The sequence below is a fragment of the Mugil cephalus genome, chromosome 2 (assembly GCF_022458985.1).
Source record: "Mugil cephalus isolate CIBA_MC_2020 chromosome 2, CIBA_Mcephalus_1.1, whole genome shotgun sequence".
Lineage (NCBI taxonomy): Eukaryota > Metazoa > Chordata > Actinopteri > Mugiliformes > Mugilidae > Mugil > Mugil cephalus.
The window spans coordinates 2,438,558-2,460,844 of record NC_061771.1 but is presented as its reverse complement, the minus strand read 5'-3'; the positions used below and the strand labels follow the sequence as shown (position 1 = coordinate 2,460,844).

Genomic DNA, 22,287 nt, shown 5'->3' with positions numbered 1-22,287 from the left:
GAATGTAAATTTAATAATTGCGATTCTGAAGTGTAGAGAAGAAGTATAATTAAGTTAAAATTAAATTAAGTTAAATGCTCAAAATAACACAATTATAAACAGATTCTTCTGTTAAATGAGAGCAGACAATTAAATTTGATTAAATTAAAGATTTTTATAATGAAAGCAGAAATGTTTCGACTGATGTTACACTTACATGACTATAAAACAAATAGGTACATTTTTTTTGGCTCAATCTTATAGAAATAAATTTATATGCTACAGCTTCAGTCAAGTGATCAGGATATTGTCATTTACAGCAAAAAGTAAGAAAAATATGATTTTTGATGTCATAGTGTCATTGAGGGTAGTGCAATTAATCCTCACCTTCGTACGCAAGAAAATATGCATCCAAATGTATTTCAGCACCATCTTGGCCATCATATCACCATGGGCTATAATTCAACTTTATTGCAAGTGTCACAAAGTCTAAAAGGAAATACAATAGCACCCCCTGCTGGTCAGATATATAATTCAACTTTAAACAGTAATCAGTTTAACTCCCTTGGAGAAATTATTATAATATACAACAGACATAAAATGATGTGATGATCAACTCATGATATGCAATACAGTATTTTACAAATATACACATAGTGTCCATTGTTACATGATCTGGTACTACCTGCTCAAGGAGTCTCAACATAGTACAGTGTCCAAGTAGGTTAAACCAGAAAAAGTCTGTTTGACAACTTTAACCAAAACATTTACATCATTTAAATTATTATTATTACAGCATAACGATGTCCCCAGTTCACCTAAAATGCAACCCTGTTGATTTTTCTCTGTCAATGCAAAAAGAGGAAACGAAAGCTGAGGGAGGAAATTTGAATGGTTCCCTTAATTACAAAGAATGCTTTCTTTTTACAGAGAAAACAAGACAAAGACACATCCTGTGAACTATTCAGTTCATTTTAAAGTTGCTGTTTGAGGCGGCCAGCATGTCAACATGGCCTCAAAATCTTCAAGGAAACTGTGCATTTTTCTGCATATAGAAGTCATTGTGTGTTATTCACAACATATGTGCAGGAAATCTGTCCTTTCAGTTCACGTAAACCGGTGGTCAGCTGTCTCAGGGAAGAGCTCCGCTGAAAGTGACTATGGGCAGGCAGAGGAGGGAGCAGAAGGTTGGGTGGAGAGGTTGTATCTGAGCAGAGGTCCGTGATTTTCTTAGCCTCCAGTCAGAGGAGCTGTCAGGTTTATAGCATACTGATATTTCACACCTTTGTGAGACAGAGGGAGACACATGGGTTAGAGAAAAATAATTTTTGTTTTGTGGATGCAGATAATGCAGGTCAAGAAGAACTAGAGAAAGAATAAAAGCAAGAAAGAATATATCCATGTCGATGACATTTCCTGCAGCATCTGTGTCACATGGGTTTCGCCAGCATGTTTAGCAGCATGTCCTGTCCATGTTTATTTCATTGGTTTTAACTTTTTATTTAACCTTAGGTCACTGAACTAAATATGTCACACAGTTATCAGAAGCCACATACCTAACAAACATTCTGACAATAAAATTACATTTTTAGACGGATAGGATATAATTAATCTTGACACTTGTCTCATACGAAGGTCTTGTAACACATATGTTGCTTCCCAAAGTAAGACTGATCATACCATTAATTCTACACTGCTCAAAACAGAGCAGAGTATAGCATCAAGTCAAAATAACTTCTGAGAAAATGATGAGCTCAGTCAAGTAGCAGAGGGGGTTGTTAATCAGTTTCAGCTGCTCTGGTGTTAATGAAATTAGTGCACCAATGTAACACATTATCCAGTTTATATCAGTATAGACATGCAGCATTATTATTTTCCTCATTGAGATCTGTTTATGATCTGATATGTTAACAAATAATTTGTTTCAGTTTTACCTAAACATGGATAAAAATGACATATCTCGCACACACATTATCTTGTTCAAAATCACCAGACAATCAGACACTGGATTAGCTACCTCTCAATGTAAATGCTTGTATCACCTTTTGTGTGAGCGCATCTTTACATACGGCCTTGCTGGCATATGTTTTCTTTGTATGTGAAGGCATGAAGAGAGTGGAGACCTGTTTAGAGGCCACCACTTGACAGAGTCACAGGGTTCACTGAAAAAACTCAATCAGACACCTAGCGGTGTACAGACACTGCATCTATATCAATTCCTGTGCATTTGTTGTCTTTCTCGCTCACCTGGTGACACTCTGTAGTATCTTCTTCTCATCCTGGTCCAGACAGACAGCAAAAGTTGTGTTTCCAGCGCCGCTGACCTGCACCTTGTCCACCTTCACTTCAGTTGTAGTCAGCTGCTACAATGGTAAGGAACAGAACAAGACTAAATGCACTGCCTCTCATAAATGCATACTTTACAAAAATCAAGAAGGTTTTTATTGTGGAATCTGTCTCAAATAATATGAACTGTTTTATCATGTCATAATTCCCTTTTGGAGCTTGTCTTGGTAGTTCTGAGTTGTAAAGAAAGCCTTGAGCTATTAAATATGTCTAGAATGTGTTTGTGATGATGATCATAAATCAGTGCTCCAAATCTAAGTAGGTCAACAGCTACAAAAGCTTATACTGGCAAATGCACACTGTTATTGTGGCTTTTTGTCTGAAAAGCTTCCCACACGTTCATACTGTATATGAGATGAGAAATTATGTTGAGAGTGTGAGATGCCTGCAAGGATGTTTTGAGGTCTCCGTCTTTAAATAGAGGATGCGTCGCAGGTTTGTTTGTGAAAGCAGAGCACCGCTGCGCCTTGTTAACCACAAACCACTGAGAGAGGCTGATGTCACATCCAGCTCACCTGGTTGTAGCCTTTCTTGCTTTTACCGTTCTGTCTCTTCAGGACTTCAGTCATTGTGAGCTGCAGACATTCCATCTTTGAGTCTGATAAGGACAGTTTTAGGCAAATGAGTCATTACACATAGTTACACAATTACCTAATCTAGGCATCTGTATTCATCACCACCTTGGGTTGTGTATGAATAAATAATAATAATAATAAGTACTCAATAAGGCTATTAGGGCCACTAGTCAAGCACAAAAAGTTCACAGCAACAAGTGGCAGCATACCCAGTTCTTCAGGATTCTTGCATGCTTTGATTAAGTTTACTGAAGTACAGACTTTGGTTTCTCTTTTCCACTGGCTTCTCCCACTAATTACCACCTGAATGATGAGGTGAGAAAGAAGGTCAGATTAGTTAGATCATAAATGCAATCAGGCACAGCAAAAATTTCAACAAGAACAAAAAATAATGAAACAAATGGGAAATTATAGATAGTTAAGATAGTACAATATTAAGTGAAGACATGGTGTTTTGCCTCTTATGCCTCACATCAGATAAACTACAAAGCTTTGTCAAGACAGGACACATTGCACCCTAGTGTGTTTCATCACTACATCTTGATGTAACTTCCATTGACTGTGGGGCATTCCCTGTTGACTACAAAGTATAACTGCAAGATGTTAAATTCTGTTAAGGATGACTCCATAGGCCTGTTTTATCTTCTGATAAGACAATGACACAGATATGAATACAAATGGTTTAAAATGTGTCAAGACATAAAGTTTGAAAGAGGATAAAGTGAAACACCGTCTTACCTTGTTGTACACCACCTCCAGCGTTAGAGGCACTGCTTCTCGGTCACCATCAATGCCAAACCGTTTACTGGCAGCACCTTAAGTGAGAAAAGAACACACATAATGGTGATCCATGCGGGTGTACAGTAATACACTAAAGAAGCATGAAAATTATCACTGCATCTTTAAAACTCAACAACTGGTGAAATAGTTTTTTACGCATAGTAGTAATGTTGCTGCAGCTCCTGAATATACTATGAGGAACGGAGAAGTCATTTCCACAGTAACTACCAAACATTGCACATAAACAGCTTTCCCTAAATGTTAGTTCTCTAAGGAAATAAACACTCAATGACAAATGAAAGTAGAAATGTAGAAGTGACTCATGATATAGAAATGGCTGATGTTCCCCTGCCATAAAATTAGTTTCAACCTCATAATAACCTATGATGCATTTCACTGCACGGAACTGTGGAGAGGTTGCTAGGATACATATATGTGTCACACTCACCCATGGCCTTGATGGCTCGTGTTCCTGCGGTGTGACCCAGCTCTAGAGAGTGGACAAACACCTCGGTCCTCCTTTCTCCGCAAGCTAGAGTCAGCTATAACAAGACAGATTCTCAATCACAAAATGCCAGTGTCAATGCCAGAACAGGACTATAGCTAAAGAAATGAGCTGCAAGACAGAAAAAAAAAAAAAAAAACGATTTACAAGAGTGAGTGCATTTTTGTGTAAACTTGTGTCTGACCTCGGCCTGGTAGAGCTGGATTAGAGCTGGCCGGGCAGCATGACGGCAGTAGTACAGGACCAATTCGGCCAGAATGGGTAGACGCTGCTCATATGAGCTATCATAGGACTCTGATTCTGTTTTTGATGTTTGCTGCAACAACAATTTTACATTTGAAAAAAGTTACACAATAAATAAGCAGGTAGAAACATTGGGTATTGTTGAAAGGTCAGATAATGTAAGCTGGTAATGTTTAAAGCATGTCATGCATTTCAGAGGGTATGATAATGAAAAATGAATGATAAGGATCAGGGTTAGTTTGGGTCTGGTGATGTAAGAGTTACATTCCAGTCGTACCTGGCAGACGACGTTGGTAGGCAACTTAAGCAGGCTGAGGGTGTTTCTTTCGTACCAAGGGTCCAACATGCCAAGCAGATGGGCAATGTCGTTAGTGCTGTCCCCTGTGCTCATGTGGTTAACATCCTGTTTGAGCAAAAGAGACACTTAAAACTAAACAGGGAAGCTGCAGCTCACATAGGTGCATTTTGATTTACTCAAATACTGGTTTCCTTTACTGTAATGATGAGCTCTTTGACAGTTTGTGTTGTACACTACTGTCTCACTACTAGTATTTGAAGTTCAGTGTCCTTCTACTCACGATAGGTGGTGATGCTCCCTTTGTTACAGTCTGAACCACAGACATCGAAGACCTCCGACCTCCTCCTGAGTCCCTCTTCACAGGCACAAAGTAGAACTGAATGTTGAAAGCCCTGCTGAGACGTGGACATTCACTCTCCTTCCTTCTCAGGCTATTGTAGGCTCGGGCCACTTTTCCTGCCACATGATCAGCACCAAACACTACCACCCTAAGCGTAGTATTCTTACTGTCCTCATCGCTGCTTAGAATAGGCCGCCTTCGGAAACACACGTGTCTGAGAGTTTGACTTTGTGGTGCAAGTAAGGGCTCAGGACTGCGTAATTTGACTTGCTGTGGTAGAGAGTTGGAACGCTTTTCTCGCACCATTAAAATGTCTTTTGATGCAGTGTTTCCTAAACTTTTGGCCCGGTAAAGTGACCGAGGGCTCTTGGGTTTGGTGAAGAACCGCTGGAAGTGCTGGCTGAGTCGAGCCGAAGCTTTGCTTGTCTTCGGTGAACATTTTTCAGCAACGGGAGAGGAACAGATGTAGTCATCGGAATCTTCGAAGTAGTCACTATCAACTCCCGAAGCAACCGAGAAAAGGGAGGGAGCATAGGACTCTGAGGCCACAGACAACGTGGAGAACATGGAGTCTTTGGATGCGCTGGACAGGGAGGAGATGGTGGAGAAGGTGGAGGCACGATGGCTGCCGCTGTAGTCATTAGGAATGATGGAGATTGATGGTGATACCAAACCATGTTCCTCATCTTCTTTGTCTTCTTCCCCCTCGTCTAGTTCCACATCATCATCATTGTCATCATCATCATCATCATCATCATCATCGATATCAACTTCGTCATCTGCAGGCTGCTCATCAAATTCATTATTCAAAAGGGTGTTCAGAACATCTGGAATTAGAACAACAATCATATTTAGTGTTTAGATTACATAAATGGGGGGACTGCTTCATATGGATTTGACAATCTTTGCACACTTAGAGCAAAAAGAGAATTCCCACATATACATTGGATAGATTACCAAAATTGTCTTTTTCCCAGTGAAACATGTAACATTTGGCTGTGGGCACTGGTAGCGTCTGTAGTCTTCCTGAGAGGGGCAACAGAAACAGATTATAATGATGAGTATCATGTACTACACTGCCATCTCCCAGTTGATTAAATCAGCACTCTTACCATCAGACTTTCTTCCGTTGGATGCAGGAATGTTCATCCTCTCCCTCAGTCTCTCCAGTTCCTGGATGACATGACTCCGTCCCTTCAGTGGGTCAGTCGTGGTGGCAGCGGTCTCTAAGACATCACTTACCAAGGAGAAGATCTCACCCAATTCATTCACAGTTTTTGCCTGAAAAAAGCACATTTTGTAACACAAATTTAAAATTTAGTTGATCTAATATGCTGACATTTGAGCTAGTGTAGCTTCACGCAAGCAGTGCATTGTCTGAAATTTAAAGTTAAAACTAGATTAGTACTTGTGCTAACTTTTTCCTATCAGCTCTTCCTAAACAAAAAAGAAGAAGAAGAAGAAGAAAAAAAAACCCAGACCAAATATTTACCAAGAAAAATCAAACCTTAATACCACTAATTCTTTTATATTTCATGAAAAAATGTAAAATGTAACCCCCACCCCCAACTTAAAAGAATTTGAGCACACACCTGCAGGACTTTGTGAATGCCGTGAAGAGGGTACTTGGTGCCTAGGGTGGACTGGAAGGCGTGCTTAATCAATGTGATGTAGCTCTCCTTCTGTGAATGCTGAATGCGACTGAGCTGCTCAGCCACGGTGAGAAAGTCAGCAGGAACCTCACTCGGGTTCATCAGCAGCACAGTCCTGCAGGAAGCAGACAGGTGGTGTCAGCGGTTAAAGCTTTCACTTGCAGTAAGACGCATAGGATGTTATGATGGTGATGAGGTTACACAAGGTGATGAAAGGACTACCTACATACATGTAATTTAAGAAGGACGCTACACTCAACAAATGATGTGCTGTCACAACTTAAAAAATTAATTAAAAATGGATATTTTTATTTCAACTTAGCTAGTATTGAGTACATGCTACAAGACTTTTCCAGTTAGGCCACCTCGATTACTTTAGTACAAGCACCACAATTTGCCTTTTCCTATACAAACTTTTTTATGTTGCACAAACTTCTGTCGAAAATTCATGTACTTACAGATGATATGATAAGACTTCTGTTTTAACAAGAAAGCAGAAAGAGCTAAGACAACACACACTTAGATATAGACTGAAAATAATGTGTCAAATATGGCCAGAACATCCCCAGCGCTTACTTGGAAACAGTATCAGCTGACCTCGTAGAAGCTGAAGACCATTTCACTTTACTACAAACAGCACAGTACAATATCTGCAGCAAGTTCTATAGTTCTATAGGCTTTAGCTATCACATATGAAGTGAGCAGTGATATAGCGTGGACCTACATGGTTTTTGAGCACTGGTTGGTGTTCAGGCCCTGCTCTTCTCTCACCAGTCTCTGAAAAGATATTCCTGTGACGAAAACAGAAAGCAAATTTTTAACAAAAACAAGCTAACAAGCTACAGGCAAATGGAGCATTATTGGCATCTCTGTCCATTATGTCTCAACATTTATACTTTAAGCATTTGAATTATAAAATGCAGGCCATCAAAGGTAATAGAACTGAATAACTAAACACAAAGTGTGCTCTGTCTTTGACCTGTCCTCATTCACCCAGGTCATTTAAAGGCAAACATTCAGTTAGTTGTTGTCCTTTGGCACTTCCTTTGACTGTTCCCGTAAATTTCAGTGTTCTTGTTTGAGTATTCTCGTGCAGTTTCTGCTTTTTTTCTCTCTTTTTTTGGTAAATGTTGAAACTATATCCGTTCTATAACAATGTCACCTCTGAATGAAGAAGTGTCTGTTAAACCTTATCATCACCGTCACTATTGTTGACAGACAGAACGCATGTAAATGCATTTCTCTATATTGTCACTAGGGGGAGAGAGATCACATTGGATGGAAAAACAACACTGTGAAAGGGGAATTAGAGTACTTTTTATAAACAGTCACATAAATATATGTGACTGAGAGACAATTGAAATAATTCATATCGCCCATATTTACCAGGAGCCTTGATCTCCAGATGTAGTGTGGAGAGGAGCTTTTTGCAAACACTGCAGTAAGGCTCAGGCCAGGTGAGGAACTCACAGAACACCTCAATGGCTTCTTCCAGCAGCTCCGTGTCTGGAGGACAGTACGGCGTCTACAAAAAAAAAAACAAACAAACAAACAAACAAAAAAACTGTTATTATGACATGTTTTGGTCTGCAGCTGTTATACAAATATTACAATTGTTATTGTCTTCTAGACGAATACTATGAAGAAATGTGTTGAGGTTCTAGGGTTTCATATTTTTCTTAGATGGAATATTTCCTCTCTTATCTTCCTGATTGTGGAGGCTGATACAGTTTTCAGGAATTTTGTTAGTGGAGTACATTTATGACAACTCATTATTTTTATCATAAATAATACAATTATTATGTTAAACATTTTAAAACATTATTTTCTAAATTCTATGGTTATTACAATCTTTCACGGGCTGGAATCAAAATAAATTTTTAAATCCTGTATTTCAAACACAGGGACAACATACAAACTCCACCCAGAAAGGGCCGAGTGGCAATCAAAGCCGGACCTTCTCACTGGGAGGCAGAGAAAATTACTAAATAACAATAATGATTTCTGTCACCGTGACAAAATAGACCAATTTGTTCCATTATGTGGAGTTTAAGGGTTATAATAATAATAATAATTATTATTATTATTATTATTATTATTATTATTATTATTATTATTATTATTATTAATAATAATAATAATAATAATAATAATAATAATAATAATAATAATAATATATTATTATTATTATTAACAAGTGCATTACTCAAGTTGATGCGGAACATCAAAGCTGTAAGTTTCAAGACAAACTGACAACTCTGGGGCACTCAGTTCCTGCTGCAAAAAAGAGAATTTGTAAACCTGAGATTACGCATCCATTATTCTCTCAAAATTTGTGTGCAAATAAATTCATCTAAAACTGTGTAATCAATGAATGAATAGTCAATGTGACCAGCATCAGTCAGTCCATGTATGGATATTAAATGCTAGCTATCTAACCAGTAGCACATGAATTAAAATGTTCTGGTGACATGTTTTCTGTACTGTTACAAGGACAGTTTGAATTTAGGAAGGGAAAATGCAACTCTGTGTCAATGTTGTGCTTAACAGCACTTTTGTTATTGTCCCTGAAGCATTTGTCACTATAATAACGTCACAGTGGTCTGAATTGAGGAACTAATAGGAATTTTGAATGAAGAATATTGCACATGACGTTAAACATTCTGACAGTGTCTGAATGACAACAATATGTACCTGCAGCAGAGTGGAGGAGAACATGATAGCGAGGGGAGCCACCAGCTCATACTGACACTGCTCCTGGACCTGAGCTCACACAAAGAGAAACAGACAGGGCAGACACACAAAGAGCTGTGGTTAATTATGTACATCATTCAATATCATAGCTTATTTTTACAACATTAATACACTTCATACATCCCACAAAGTGCATTATCTTTGTGCTCTCACCTCTCTGGTCTTCTTGATGATCTGCTGCAGAAGGATGAGGAAGTTCTCAGGATCTCTCTTCACAAGTTCCTCCAGGCTCCAGCGGTTCATCGACTGACCCGCTGAGCACATCAGCACTGAAATAAGCACATTTCCATATAAACACATATATTTTCAAAACATATAATATCCACGTATAAAATAAAAGGACTTTTAAGATGTGAACGTTTACAGAGTCACGCATTATATTATTGACAGACACAATGGTGGGTGGGAGAGATAAAGGAATTACTTTGGCAGTCTCGGATCTTATAATTGGTGCACAGGATATTAAACATTTCACCTATAATAACATGTTGTCCAGGTTACGGGAGGCTGTGGTTTGTGAATCAAGGTAGTCAGCAAACTGTGGCACAGTCAGGCAACAGCAGCACCATGAGAGCCCACAGACCAGACTAGTGGATTAAGACTTAGTTTACACTTTCATGCCACACACCACACAGTCTTATGACATGGGTGTTTTGTTCTGCAGCTGCCATGAAAGAATTGCAAGTTTGCATGTTTCGTATTGATTCTCTCCGAGGGTAAAAAGCCTAAATTTTCCAAAATGAAGGAACATAAGAATAACAGTCAAAACAGTGTACTCCTAATTGATTATTGACTGTGCAATAGAAAGTCACTTCAAATGCCCACAAATAAAATAATTCTTCTCGTGATGTGTGTGTTTTCCCTTTTTGAATACTATGGTTGTGGGTTTTCAAGTAAACGTTCTGTTTTCCAGAAAGTTGACAGTTTTACCGTGTGAAAGAGAAATGCGAAGAAAGTAACATAAGAGAGCACAGCATATGATATTTCAAGCCACAACTAGCTGAGGTCTTTCACACTCGAAAAAGTTGTGTGATAGTAAAGGACATCAGCAGATGAGTACATGTAAGTTTTAGATTATCCTGTTAAAATGTAACCTAATTCCGTTGTTAATCAAGTTAAACGCTACTAGAAAACAACAGCATGTGTACATGAACATTCACATATGTACAGCACGTCACATGCACATCTCTGGACGCTTGTCTGCCACGGAGGCCTGCTCCATGAAAAAGAAGTACAAACACATCCTTGAGCTTGCACGTTTTCTATGCTAAACCCCATCATCACTGTCTATCCGGGCATAAGACGTGTTTGTACGGGCGTGCGTCATTCTACCTTCCGCCCTGTTTTTCACACCCAGCACCACAGTATCTTCTGCCTCATGATGCCTCGCTCACACGTTGCGGTCTGTGCCGCCACTTCCTCCCAGCTGTCTATTCATACAACTTCCTCCAACACCCAATAAATATGTTCACGCAATGATCAGCAACAGTGTCACCAACAACAACCTCCAACCTACACTTGTGTACCATGTGCCAGAAGAGTGTCTGTCACACACTGTCCTTGTGTTGAAAAAGTGTGAACAAACAACCTACTTCTTTTTAACTCAACACTCTAAACATGTTTGTTTACAGGGGTAGATCTTTCTGGGAATAAGTTTTGCTTTTGCCTTCATGGTAAAGGGTTTTTGACTGCACTTAATAGCATGAGTCTTAGATTAACCAGCTACAAACAAACAATAGCCCTACATCAAACCAAATAGAAAAATTTTGACTTGTTAAGCCAGGAAATGTATTGAGAAGAAGAAAAAAAACATCAGCTCCTTTAACTGTCCCTCTGATCTTCTCCAGTGAACCAGTAGGGTGCAACACAAGGACTTCAGCCGATACCTCAAAAGGCCATTTGACTGAAATCCTGTTATATTGGAATACTAAATGTAATGCCTAGGAGAGATTCCTTCTGTGTCCCCTCTTAATATCTGTCAAAAATGTTCAGAAAAATGACAACCTTAGCAATTGTGGACGCAGCTAATGTCATGGACAAAAAACAGCAGCATGATTTGGGCATTGGAGGAAAGAAGGACATCGACGCATTTTACACGGGTCTGGCAAGAACATGCACATCAACAACTTCTGTAATAATAAATACATTTACAGTAAAGGAAGGTGTATATATTGGGAGTTAGGCATATGTGTTTGCCTGTTTCCCGTTAATTTGTGGTTTTGAAGAAGTACATGTTGAGCCATGAGATAAGACATTTCTCTAAACACATGAATTTAAAGATGATGATAAAAATGAAATGTAATCATGTTAAAAACACATGCATAAAGTAAATTTAAATATGTCACTTCTACACCAACTCCTTTCAGGATAACTAATGTGACTAGTGTTGCTGCTGCAGTCTCACCGTTCCAGTGGTGTGCTGCTGTCGGGCTTTGTCTCAGTCCATCCAGGCACCTGTCCAGAGCATGCTGGATCCGGTCCTCTGTGCATGAGGTGTGCTGCATCTTCACCGCTCAGGTTTTGCAGGGGATCAGGAGACAGACCTGATAATAAGCATCAAAATATAATACACAGCTCTGCCCTTGTTCGTGCATTCTGTTGAATATTATCTTCAAATTCCAAAGTATTCCCAAGCAATCCTTACCCCCGCACACACAGAAGCTGCTCTCTATTCGTGGACAGTGTGCTGTTATCGCATCTGTTTTGCATAGAGCCATGTCACCCGGTAAGTATGAAAATGAGACTAAGAAGATACACAAACCATAAAGGGCTATTTCTACAACGGAGGAAAAACAGACATGGTGTTGTTTGTATTACTGTTTCGTTTCCATGGTTCCCTTAAGTCCCATAGTTCCCTTTAGTGTTGGAGAGCAATGTAATACAGGTAACATATTGCATATTTAGAAAATAAAGTATGAATAACTGTTTTTGTTGGTAGATTAAGTTACAGTTTAAACTTAAATAGGTGGCAAATAAAAATATAGTTACATTACTTTTTCAGTAGACTAATCTACTAATCTGCTGTCCTGATGTAGCCAGGCCAGTTATATGTGTATAAATGGGTGGGGTTTTGTTTCTGTTTGTTTTTTGTTTGTAACAGTTTGTGTTATATCTGAATACATGAAAAGTGCTATAGCGTGACTCAATTGTTGCCTATACAAAGATACAGATAAATAACTCTGTACTCACTTGGACAGTCCTGCTATACAACCAATTAGTGCCATTTTGATGTAAACAAAGCAGCTCAATAGCGCTCTGATGACGCGTATGATTCATCACTGTTTGGCCCAGTAGACATTTACCTGCTTTCTGGTTCTTGTTATGTACATTAAAATGAGTTTTGGGTTATGCACAAATATAGCCTTCCTGATACACAACTTTTCCCCATCTTGAAGTAAGATTGATTTTCACCTGGAAGACGTGCACACTTATTCTGCAAATAGCATACCCAGATAGTTACGTGCATCAGCCTGTTAACATTACTTGCTAGCTAGTTTAGTAAGCAGGTAAAAATAACCAACAAGCATTTTTGCTGCCTTCAAAGCCTGCCATGTTCAAATATAACCTCCCATGTCACGACCACAACCTCACAAGTTCCATTTGAAGGTAGCACAGATGTATTAAGGATGGCTGCATTCCACTTAGAGGAGGTCCAGTTTTTGTAAATGCTGAATCACTTTCATTCCTTACAGGGTCACTTAGTGGAGTCATCATTAATACACCTGTGCTTTCCCTATTCTAATAGGTCAAAATGTCCATCGTGTTAAGGGTCTGTTTACTCTATGTACTAATGCTGTCTTCAAACAGTGCTGTTTACTGGCCAATAGTAACAACAGTCTTCTTCTTACGACTTGTGTGCAGTTACCTTCTGAATCTCAAACATTTTTTTTGTACACGGCTTCCCATGTCCTGACCATGAGTTCAAGAGTTGCATTTGACAGCAGTACATTTCTTTGGCAATGTTTGTCCGTCTAATATTGAATGTACCTTCCAACAACATATACCTTGCATCTCAACACCTATAGCTCAAAGATGGGTTGAGTAGCAGTATTGTTTAAATGCTCAATATTCATATGGCTTCATGTAATAATAATGTAAGACAATTTTGAAGTTAAAAAAAAGAGTAATTAAAGTATTAATGATAATATTGTTACAGTAACTTTAGTAATTTGATTGTACAAGGATGAGAATTCTTTTTGGATTAACGGCTTTTTTCCATTACACAACTGGGTGAACTAAAACACAAAAGCTCACAGATTTCACAAGATTGTTATAGCAGTTTAAAAGGAAAAATCAGCCGCAGTGGTTTTCGATTTAAATTAAACACCACACTTAGCAAAGGTATGAAAACAATAGACTGTGAAGGCATATCATTTCAATGTGTCCAAAATTTTGCAAGAACCACTGACTCATAAAGACTTGACAAAGTTCAGTTATCAACATGTTGCCTGTTTTTCATGCGACAACTGAGGGTAACCCAGGTGTGGCAAGCTGTTTCAGTTCTGTTATGAGCACATCTCATCATACGATACATGCATATGAAAATAACAGGGGCGTCCCTTCAATAGCTTAAAATGACTTAGTGGTAATTTTTAAGACCTGTCTGTCTGTAGTGTAGATAAACAAAGTTTATGGTCACAGATGGTTAATGACACAGTCTGAAAGCTGCCACCTAAAATAAGTGGAGCCAAACACTTATGCTGCTTCCAAAATCAAGCACAATCTTTGAACAAAAACAGAAGTTAAACTAGTAAGAACGGTTCTCCACTGATAGTACTACATTTCATGATTTACAAATTCCCCTGCAGAACAGGAGTTTTGGGGGAACAATTGAGCTGAGAAGAAGCATATTTAAAAAACGTTGCTTTTAACACATCCTGGCCTATCACCATTTATCAGGGATTACATCTTATCAAGCACTTTGTTTGTTTTCTCTTAGTGTAAGTGCACCTACAGCCACTAAATCTCAATCTCTTGCTCTCATTTCTCCTCAGATTTCACTCTGTCTTTACAAGATTAGCAACAATCTTAGTAATGTGACTGGAAAATACTGACACAAAGTCAATCACAAATCTTTATGACAAGCTTTAGTAGTTTTTTAGTTTCTATTGTATCCTCAAAATATCTTGATATGGTAAAAACATAGTAATAGTAAAAATAAATTAAAACATCTTTGAAATCTGCAGATTTGTTTGGCTGGAATTCATTGGAACATTCAATAAATATTCATTATGACTTGGTCAGAGGTAAAGATTTGTCGTTTTTCCGCTTGATGTATTTTTAAACCTTTTTTTTTTTTTTTTTTTTAATAATTGGGTTTTTTTGCATGGAAATGTAGTATATGTCTGTGCACACACTGGGGATGTACCAGGAAATGACCAAATTTGAGAAACAGAACAGAACTTCCCTTAAAAAAGGGGAAAAAAAGATATATTTAAAGACATATATTTTTATAAACCAAGCAGCTGATCGGTTCCTTCTTTGCAACCTAAAAAGTATAATGTTCAAGCAACTGGTTTTAATATGGTTTAATCTGTTTTTTTTTTTTAATTCATTTGTTTCAGATGGAAAAAATAATACTGGATGTTAACTCATAAGTGAAAATATAAATCTTATGTTTACACTGTTGGTTCTTCCTCTGAACATCCAAAACAAAACAAATTTGCTCTGGCAGAAAAAAAAAGGAAAAAAATATTATCTCATGTTTATTCTTATGTTTATCAGTGAAATCTGCAATGAGATTACTTGTGGAGCGAAGACAGTGACAGAAATGAGTAATAACATCAATGCCTGAATGCATTTCTCAAAATTTCCCCTTGACAGTGTGACAAATTCCCCGCTTCATGAGAGCCAGAAATACAGATTGCAAATAGTGTTAATGAATTACTCACTTGCTCTTTGCACACCTACTCACCTAATAACCTTATCTGACACGTACTCACACAACGTGCGTAATCTGAGGATGCTACATTCAATTCATTTTTTGGAGACTTACTCAAACCTTAAAACAAGTATGCACTTTAAAAATAAAGGATCTGCTTTATGTGGTGATGTTGATTAAAATAACTGTAGAATTTATGGCATTTAATATCAAAACCCACACAGATATATGATTCATGTACATGATACAAAACCACAGAGCAGTATCCATGAGAGGAAAATCTACCTAGTGCAGCATATAAACAGACTTAAGTCACCATAAGGTGAGTAATATCTGGAACACACATTCACCCCAGCGCTCTACCCTTGAAAGCAGTTTGGCACTTTTGGGAAAAAAACATGAACTTGTTTTTCAGAGGGCTCAATCAGCTGCTTGAAAACAGAGAGAAACACAAGCTAAGCTACAGGAATCTGACTACCACCCTCTCCGAAGCTCATCCATACAGAACATATAAAAAAGAACAAGCTGGACAAGCTACCGCATCTGGCCAAAAAGTTATGCAACAGGCAGCCACCCAGTAACACCACTGTGTCTTTCCATCACACTTATTATTTCTGAAATAAATAAGCAAGGTATAGAGTATTAATATGGGCTTCATCTATACTGGGATGATTTCAGGCTTTGGACAAGTGCCAGGCAAGTTCCGTCTTCAGCTGCCACTCGGTTTTCAGCAAGGTGAGCATTGAGTCATTAGCAGACCCTAGTCATGTGAGACTCTAGTCATGTGAGTTTCTGGTGTGCACTAACTTCCTGATAGTTTTAAAGAAAACTCAGTTGTCTTTGTTTTAACTTTGTTTTTGGGTATTCCATGACCTGGATCACTGAAAATACCCACAGATAACCATCAATGGCACAACCAACCTGAAGAGAATATATCTTATTGTAACACACAAACAATTGCCCATATTTTCGGACACAAAGCTAAATAGACACATACTGTACTGAAACACAAGGCCTACTGTACAAACATCCGACCCTCCAACCTCATCACAGAAGTGGGCCAGGAAGTCCATGCAAGTCCAAGTTCAAGAGGCCAGAGGAATGAAACTCAATTATCCCACAGCACTTCACTTCTTTACACAGCATCACCATTCAACGACAATACCAGACATAAACAACACAACCTCATAGCCCCTTTTTCTTTTTCTCAGCAGCCCCTCCTCCCCGGAGACGCATTGTGTCTAAGAGGTGTCCCGGGTGGCACTGAGCGGGGCCACAGATCCAAGCATGTTGGACACTCAAACTAAGGTGGTCCGGTCATTGTAAGGGTCGGACAGAGCTGGATGAGAGCCCAGTGTGGGTGGAAGGAACTACAGTAATATGTCAGAGCTGTGATGACTCCTGCATCCAGGACGGGGTTCAATGGAAACATGTAAAAGTAATAAAAGAGGGAAAGACCGAACACAGAGCAGTGAAAGTTTAACAGAAGATCTGTTTGACGAGGTGGTTTTAGTAGTAAAAAGATTACACCGTGGCCATGGCCCTGTATATAGTAATCTACAATATTAACCAAGTTCAGCTCCTAGTCTCCAGCATTTTCATAGCTGTTTACATAGAGCAGCTAGTCGTGTTGCAAATGCATGTGTCTGTGGTGTTTCATAAGAGGATGTATGATGTATCTCCCTAAGAGTCAACAAAGTCACTTCCACTTTTTCATGGTTTGCAACTTGCAATGGTTAGACAATAACAAGCAGTGTTTCTGTGGTATGCAACAATTTACAAAAGAAGTGACAGGGAGCCAGCCGAGACCAAACTGGGATAGTTTGATTGAAAAGGTTTAAATAAGAGGTTGCCGACACATCAAATACTACAATAGTGCAATGTTTAATTTGTCATGGTCTCCATCAAGCAAACATCTCTGCCAGCTATATGTAGGATATACAAAGAGGTGAATGGAAGCCACTTAGGAGTGACACAAACATATCTCATCAAATTTAGATTTCCTTTAAACCAAAACGCTTTGTCAGCTATTTGCCATTAAACTGGGAAACCTTTCTCTTTAACAACAACACTGAAGGCAATTTTATTTTAGCCTCTCATCGCATTCTCTAAGCTTTTGACTGACAATAAGAGCACCTCAGTCAATCCAAGTGATATCAATATTTCATTCATGAATGGATGGTTTCCTTCTGTCATTCTGTACCTTTTCCCTCTGATGGTCACCATGAAGATACAAGAAGCAGCTGACTGCCAGATAATGTCTTCTCAGCTTTAATTTTTTCAGGTTGGTTTCAGGTATTCCAGATCAGATTGTCTAGTGAAAATCCTTTTCATCCCTTTATGCTGTCTGTCTGTCTGTGTTTTATTCTTCGTATCAGATGGTGTCTCAAACTCAGCACTTTGATTATGAGCATTAAAAGTATCAACATTTCATTTTCCAGTGTTGTGTGTCAGGCTGTGTCTCTCTTTCTCATGTTGTCCTCCTTCTTTCCTCTCCTTCCACCTCCTCACAGGCAGCTTCCCATCTGTCCCACTGATCCCATTACCAACTGCTTCCTAACAGGAAGATAGCTTCCCTGCTTCGCTGAGGAAGCAGGTGCCTCTCCATTGTTGTGGTGTGATCGGACTCTTAGATACACTCCCACAGACCAGGGAGGAGATTTGTCTATATGTGTGTTTATGTGTTTGTTTGTGTGTTTGTGTGTGTGTGTGTGTGTGTGTGTGTGTGTACAATATGCGTGCAAGTCATTTTTACTGATCCCTTAATTGATAGTGTTTGATATTCACGTCCAGTCTTCCTCCCCCTCGTCTCCCTAATGGATGTGAACTGGCCTCTTACAGCTTTAGGAAATAACAGAGGTCCAGTTCCGAATCTCTACTGTAATTAAGTGCTTCCCTTCAGTTCAAACAACTGCTACCGGTGAGAACTTTCCATTTTGATAAACTAAGCTGCTGTAAAATGGAATAAAACACATCTGGCTGCCATTACAAACCTTTTTCCCATTGCAATGAATCTTGCAATCAAAGCTGACAAAGCAATCAAAGTGTTCTGCTTTGTAGCTTACAGTCATGTCACCTTATCTTCATCAGCTGCAAACAGAGTCCACTCAGATGGAGTTTCATCTGTAAGGACCTTTTAGTTCACTTTGGCCCTGCAATCCGATTGTTTCACCAACAGCTGTTTCCACAGTCAAAATATAAAGATAAATTTGATAGTCATTTTTTATTTAATATCACGTGTGAACAATTTGTTCCTTGACTGCTTAAATGTCCATATTTTCTTTATAGGGACCTTAACTGTGTGCAATTGTAGAATCCACTTCACTACTAATAATATAACAATTTACTCCCATAGAGCTAATTACATTACCAAAATGCAAGGCTTGTTTTGTCACTTAGAGAACAGAGAGACACTTTATACCACCTCTGGTTTCCACTTCCTCAGTAAACTCTGATAAACATATGAAAATCTGAATGCAAATATTGTGCGCTGTAATATCAGGTCATGGCACTTCACTCAAAACAAGAGGGTGCCATTGGTGGCTTTGCTGCACAAACTTTACACAGTCCTTGTGTGCTCTATTTTACACTGAACAGCACTTCAGCACAGGATGATAATACAGGGTTCTTCAGGGTTTAAATCAATGTTTTTTTTGTTTTTTTTTCAACAGCAGGTGTGTAGTGTATGTGCATGTTTTTACACACACGGGGGTGGTGACCTCAAAGAACGTGTCGTAAAGGTGAACTCGAAGATTCTGCTGATACCACAGCCGTAAAGAAACAAACAGGAAGCGATTCTGTGAATAACACGGTGCTGCAGTGGGATCCTGAATGACAACATACTGTGATACTGCTGCTCATCTCCTCTCATCTGAAATCTGTGGAAACAGATCTAATTCACTCCTCTACAGTCAACAAGATGTTGCACTTTTTTCCTACCGAGTCTGACGCATGACCTCTGGTGTAACTCCAACATTTTTTATTTCTCAACAGGAGGTGATGGTTGTATGATGGTTCAAAAAGTATTGTGCAATTGAATAATTTCTAAGAAGAATACAGGATCCCTTCCTGTGGTTTAGCAATGAGAGTCTTTCATCGACTAGCAGGCAGGATGCAAGCAAGGAGGAGTTTTATTGCTTTTTCTTTTTCTTTTTTTTGAGAAAAATTGTTTACAGGGACTAATTTCTAAGAGAAATGTGGCCATAGAGAATATGTTCAAAATGTGATTTATTTTGCACAAGTGTAACCATTTTTTGCCTCACATGAACCTTAATAGATTTGAAACTCAAGACAAGGACATAAGTCTGGATCACACACATAACCACACATTTTGACACAAACACCTTGCACAAACACACAGCTTTAATATATAAACATGCAATATATTTTTCTATGAACGAAGGAGACGAAGACGATACTCGATTACAGGAATATGTTTTAATATCAATGATCTGCTGACTTCGAACAGTCAGATCTGACAAGTTTGTTAGCTTGTGAAAACATGTGAAAGTTATTTGAGGCTTCACCTGGACTTGATCAGCTTGACGCCTAAATAGTAACTGTGGTCACTTTACACATTGCAGTCTGTTTGCAGCTCTTCTGAAAGACACCTACACGATTGAGAGAAAGTTATATAAAGCATTTGTGGCTTCAGACACAGACTGTATAAAACTCATGTCACCAGTGGCAACTGTTCGATGTTCATTTTGTAAATGAACAAATGTAGGGTTGTGCAGCATCGACCTTTCAGACATCTGTAGCCCACTCCTCAGACCTGCTTGAAGCTGCTCTAGCTTGAAACAACATTAGCAACAACATGGACAAACGTCAGACCGAACTGTCAGTAACTGAGTTGCAAAAGAATGCGCAGTGTCGTGCATCAGTTTTGAAAATGTCCATCCTAAGTCTGACAATGACAATGTGACAGGAATGCAGGCATTTTAACAGGGGACTTGATGTCGACCAGTAAGACAATTCAGTACAGTTTTCTTCTTCTGTTGGTTTGTTAACCAAAGGAACCATTTGTGATTATAATATACCCATAAATCCTCCTGTGGTTAACAAGAGGTTCGTTCATTTTGTAAAAAGGATGTTGAGTTCAGGCGTTGGCTTAGTAGTGTATCTATTGGGTGGAGTACCTTAAGACCTCTTTCTTTCCTCTCAGACTGAAATTGGGCATCACAGAAAATGCACAGGTTCTTCACTTGCATCCCTGGTTGCACTTTTCAGTGTAGCTTTTACATCTCTCCAAAAAATACATAAATGAATACACAACATATGTAATTAAATGATACCTTTACATTTAAATGTTAAAATCTAACCAACACCTTCTGCTCTGCAAAAACAAAGAAACAGGAATCATGCCGGTTATAGTGCTGAACCCGATCTAAAATCCGCTGATCACACAAGCTAAAATTATTGTTCCCATTTACTGTCACAGACATTTAAAGTGAGGCTATGTCCAGGCACTGAGCATGTGCTTCTGCATCTCTACTTCCTCACTGTTTTTTTTTGTTTTTTTTTAAAGCATGAATCACATAAAGAGCCTACAAAAGCAGAAGTTGCTAAAATGGTACAGTGGGGGGTCTGTCAGTTCAAAGAGGGGGACTGTCAGAATGATAGCTCTGCTTTTGTCATCACTGTGACGCTGGCGCTGCCATCAGTTTCTCTGACTGAAAACTAAAAACACCCAAACATTTTACACTACTGAGAAATGAGCTCTGATGGTTCACGACACTTTTACACGAGTCACAGAAAAATGACAATCGATAGTTTTGACAGAAACAGCATCAGTTTGTCATAAATTCTCAGGTTCAACGTGCACATTTCGTTGTGAGCATGGTGAATCTATAGTCTATTGGTAGACACGGAGTCACTGATCCATAAAATTTACCAGAGAACACTATCTCTGTCCACAGCTCATTTGACTGAGATGGCTATCTACATCCACGACTACAGATCAGCAATTCAAAGTAAAATAAACAGAACTCTGAATGATTGTCTTACCTGCAGTTCACTGTCCAGTCTCCATTGTCTCTGTACGCGTCTAAAGGTTCCAAAGAGTCCAAGGCAGAGTGTCTCCCGTTCAGCGTCACTGCCATTCATTCACCAAGCACATCACAGTGTAGCTGGCACTGACAAACCCACATCCTGGGCCAGGCAGAGGGGTACCATGAAAAAAGTTTTGTGGGATCATCCGCTGGAAGCTGATTCTAGTTCTCCGCTGCGCTCAAAGCTGCCTGCGCCTCACACACTGTGGCTGACAAACAGGGCAAACAGGAAGTGCATGAGTGAACTGCATGTGAGCACAATGACGGAGGCTGCTGGTACCGTGCATGTGTGTGTTCTTGTGTATATTAAGTTGTGGGGGACATTTTCTCATTGAATAGTAACATTGTGAGGCCCTTGTTGCTACGTCCCACAATGTTTTCAGGGTTGAAACCTATTAAAACAACTTGGTCTTAGGGCAGAGGCTACAGTTAGCTTAAGATTAGGTTTGGCTACTTGAGTGGAGACAGAGTTAGGACATTATGTCAATAGGCTGTCCTCACTATTGATAGTGTGCGTGTGTGTGTGTGTTAGAAGTTGAGAAGTTGCATGTGGATTTCGAAGGGATGTTGGCCCCTTAAAGGAAGTAATCTGTTTCACATGTTTGTTTTCATGCTATTTTCACGCTTGTGTGTGAACTGTCTTTGTTAGACTGCGAGCTTATTTTCCAAAGCTATATGAGTATTGCTGACGCTCAACTTACTTTTGTTCTTAACACAAGAACACGTTAATCCATCAACGTATTGATTCACCCGTGGTTTTGTTTTGTATTCGGATAAAAAAGAGTTGGTCCGGAGATAAAACGAAACCATAACCATAAAAAGAATATGCTGTTTCCCATAAAAAATATATTGCATGAGGACTTTTGCTTTCAACAGAAATTACA

At 39.0% G+C, this 22,287-nt stretch overlaps 1 protein-coding gene across 3 annotated transcripts; it reads right to left on the bottom strand.

The window, feature by feature from the left end:
* Positions 1 to 395: 395 nt before the first annotated feature.
* pik3r5 (phosphoinositide-3-kinase, regulatory subunit 5) lies at positions 396 to 21,651 on the bottom strand. 3 transcript variants are annotated; one of them, XM_047579127.1, is made up of 18 exons: positions 21,360 to 21,651; positions 11,877 to 12,015; positions 9,626 to 9,741; positions 9,413 to 9,481; positions 8,105 to 8,243; positions 7,443 to 7,509; positions 6,659 to 6,833; positions 6,179 to 6,347; positions 6,024 to 6,092; positions 5,007 to 5,893; positions 4,706 to 4,831; positions 4,370 to 4,501; positions 4,129 to 4,222; positions 3,639 to 3,715; positions 3,110 to 3,203; positions 2,841 to 2,923; positions 2,227 to 2,339; positions 396 to 1,262 (listed from the first exon to the last, which is right to left on the bottom strand). In XM_047579127.1, exons 2-18 carry the CDS (start codon positions 11,974 to 11,976, stop codon positions 1,112 to 1,114), a joined length of 2,661 nt encoding a protein of 886 aa, XP_047435083.1. In that variant the 5' UTR covers positions 11,977 to 12,015; positions 21,360 to 21,651; the 3' UTR covers positions 396 to 1,111. The 3 variants fall into 3 exon arrangements, with proteins under 3 accessions (XP_047435083.1, XP_047435081.1, XP_047435082.1); XM_047579125.1 differs by having other exon boundaries at positions 2,227 to 2,342; positions 21,360 to 21,649; XM_047579126.1 differs by having other exon boundaries at positions 2,227 to 2,342; positions 11,877 to 11,992; positions 21,360 to 21,649.
* Between the last annotated feature and the right edge of the window lie 636 nt (positions 21,652 to 22,287).

Coding starts and splice junctions, on each gene's coding strand:
- pik3r5 (XM_047579125.1), bottom strand. CDS start 11,976: ATGCAGCACACCTCATGCACAGAGGACCGGATCCAGCATGCTCTGGAC. Junction 2,343..2,840: donor GCAAGAAAGGCTACAACCAG/GTGAGCTGGATG, acceptor TTACCATTGTAG/CAGCTGACTACAACTGAAGT. Junction 1,263..2,226: donor ATACTACAGAGTGTCACCAG/GTGAGCGAGAAA, acceptor TGTCTCACAAAG/GTGTGAAATATCAGTATGCT.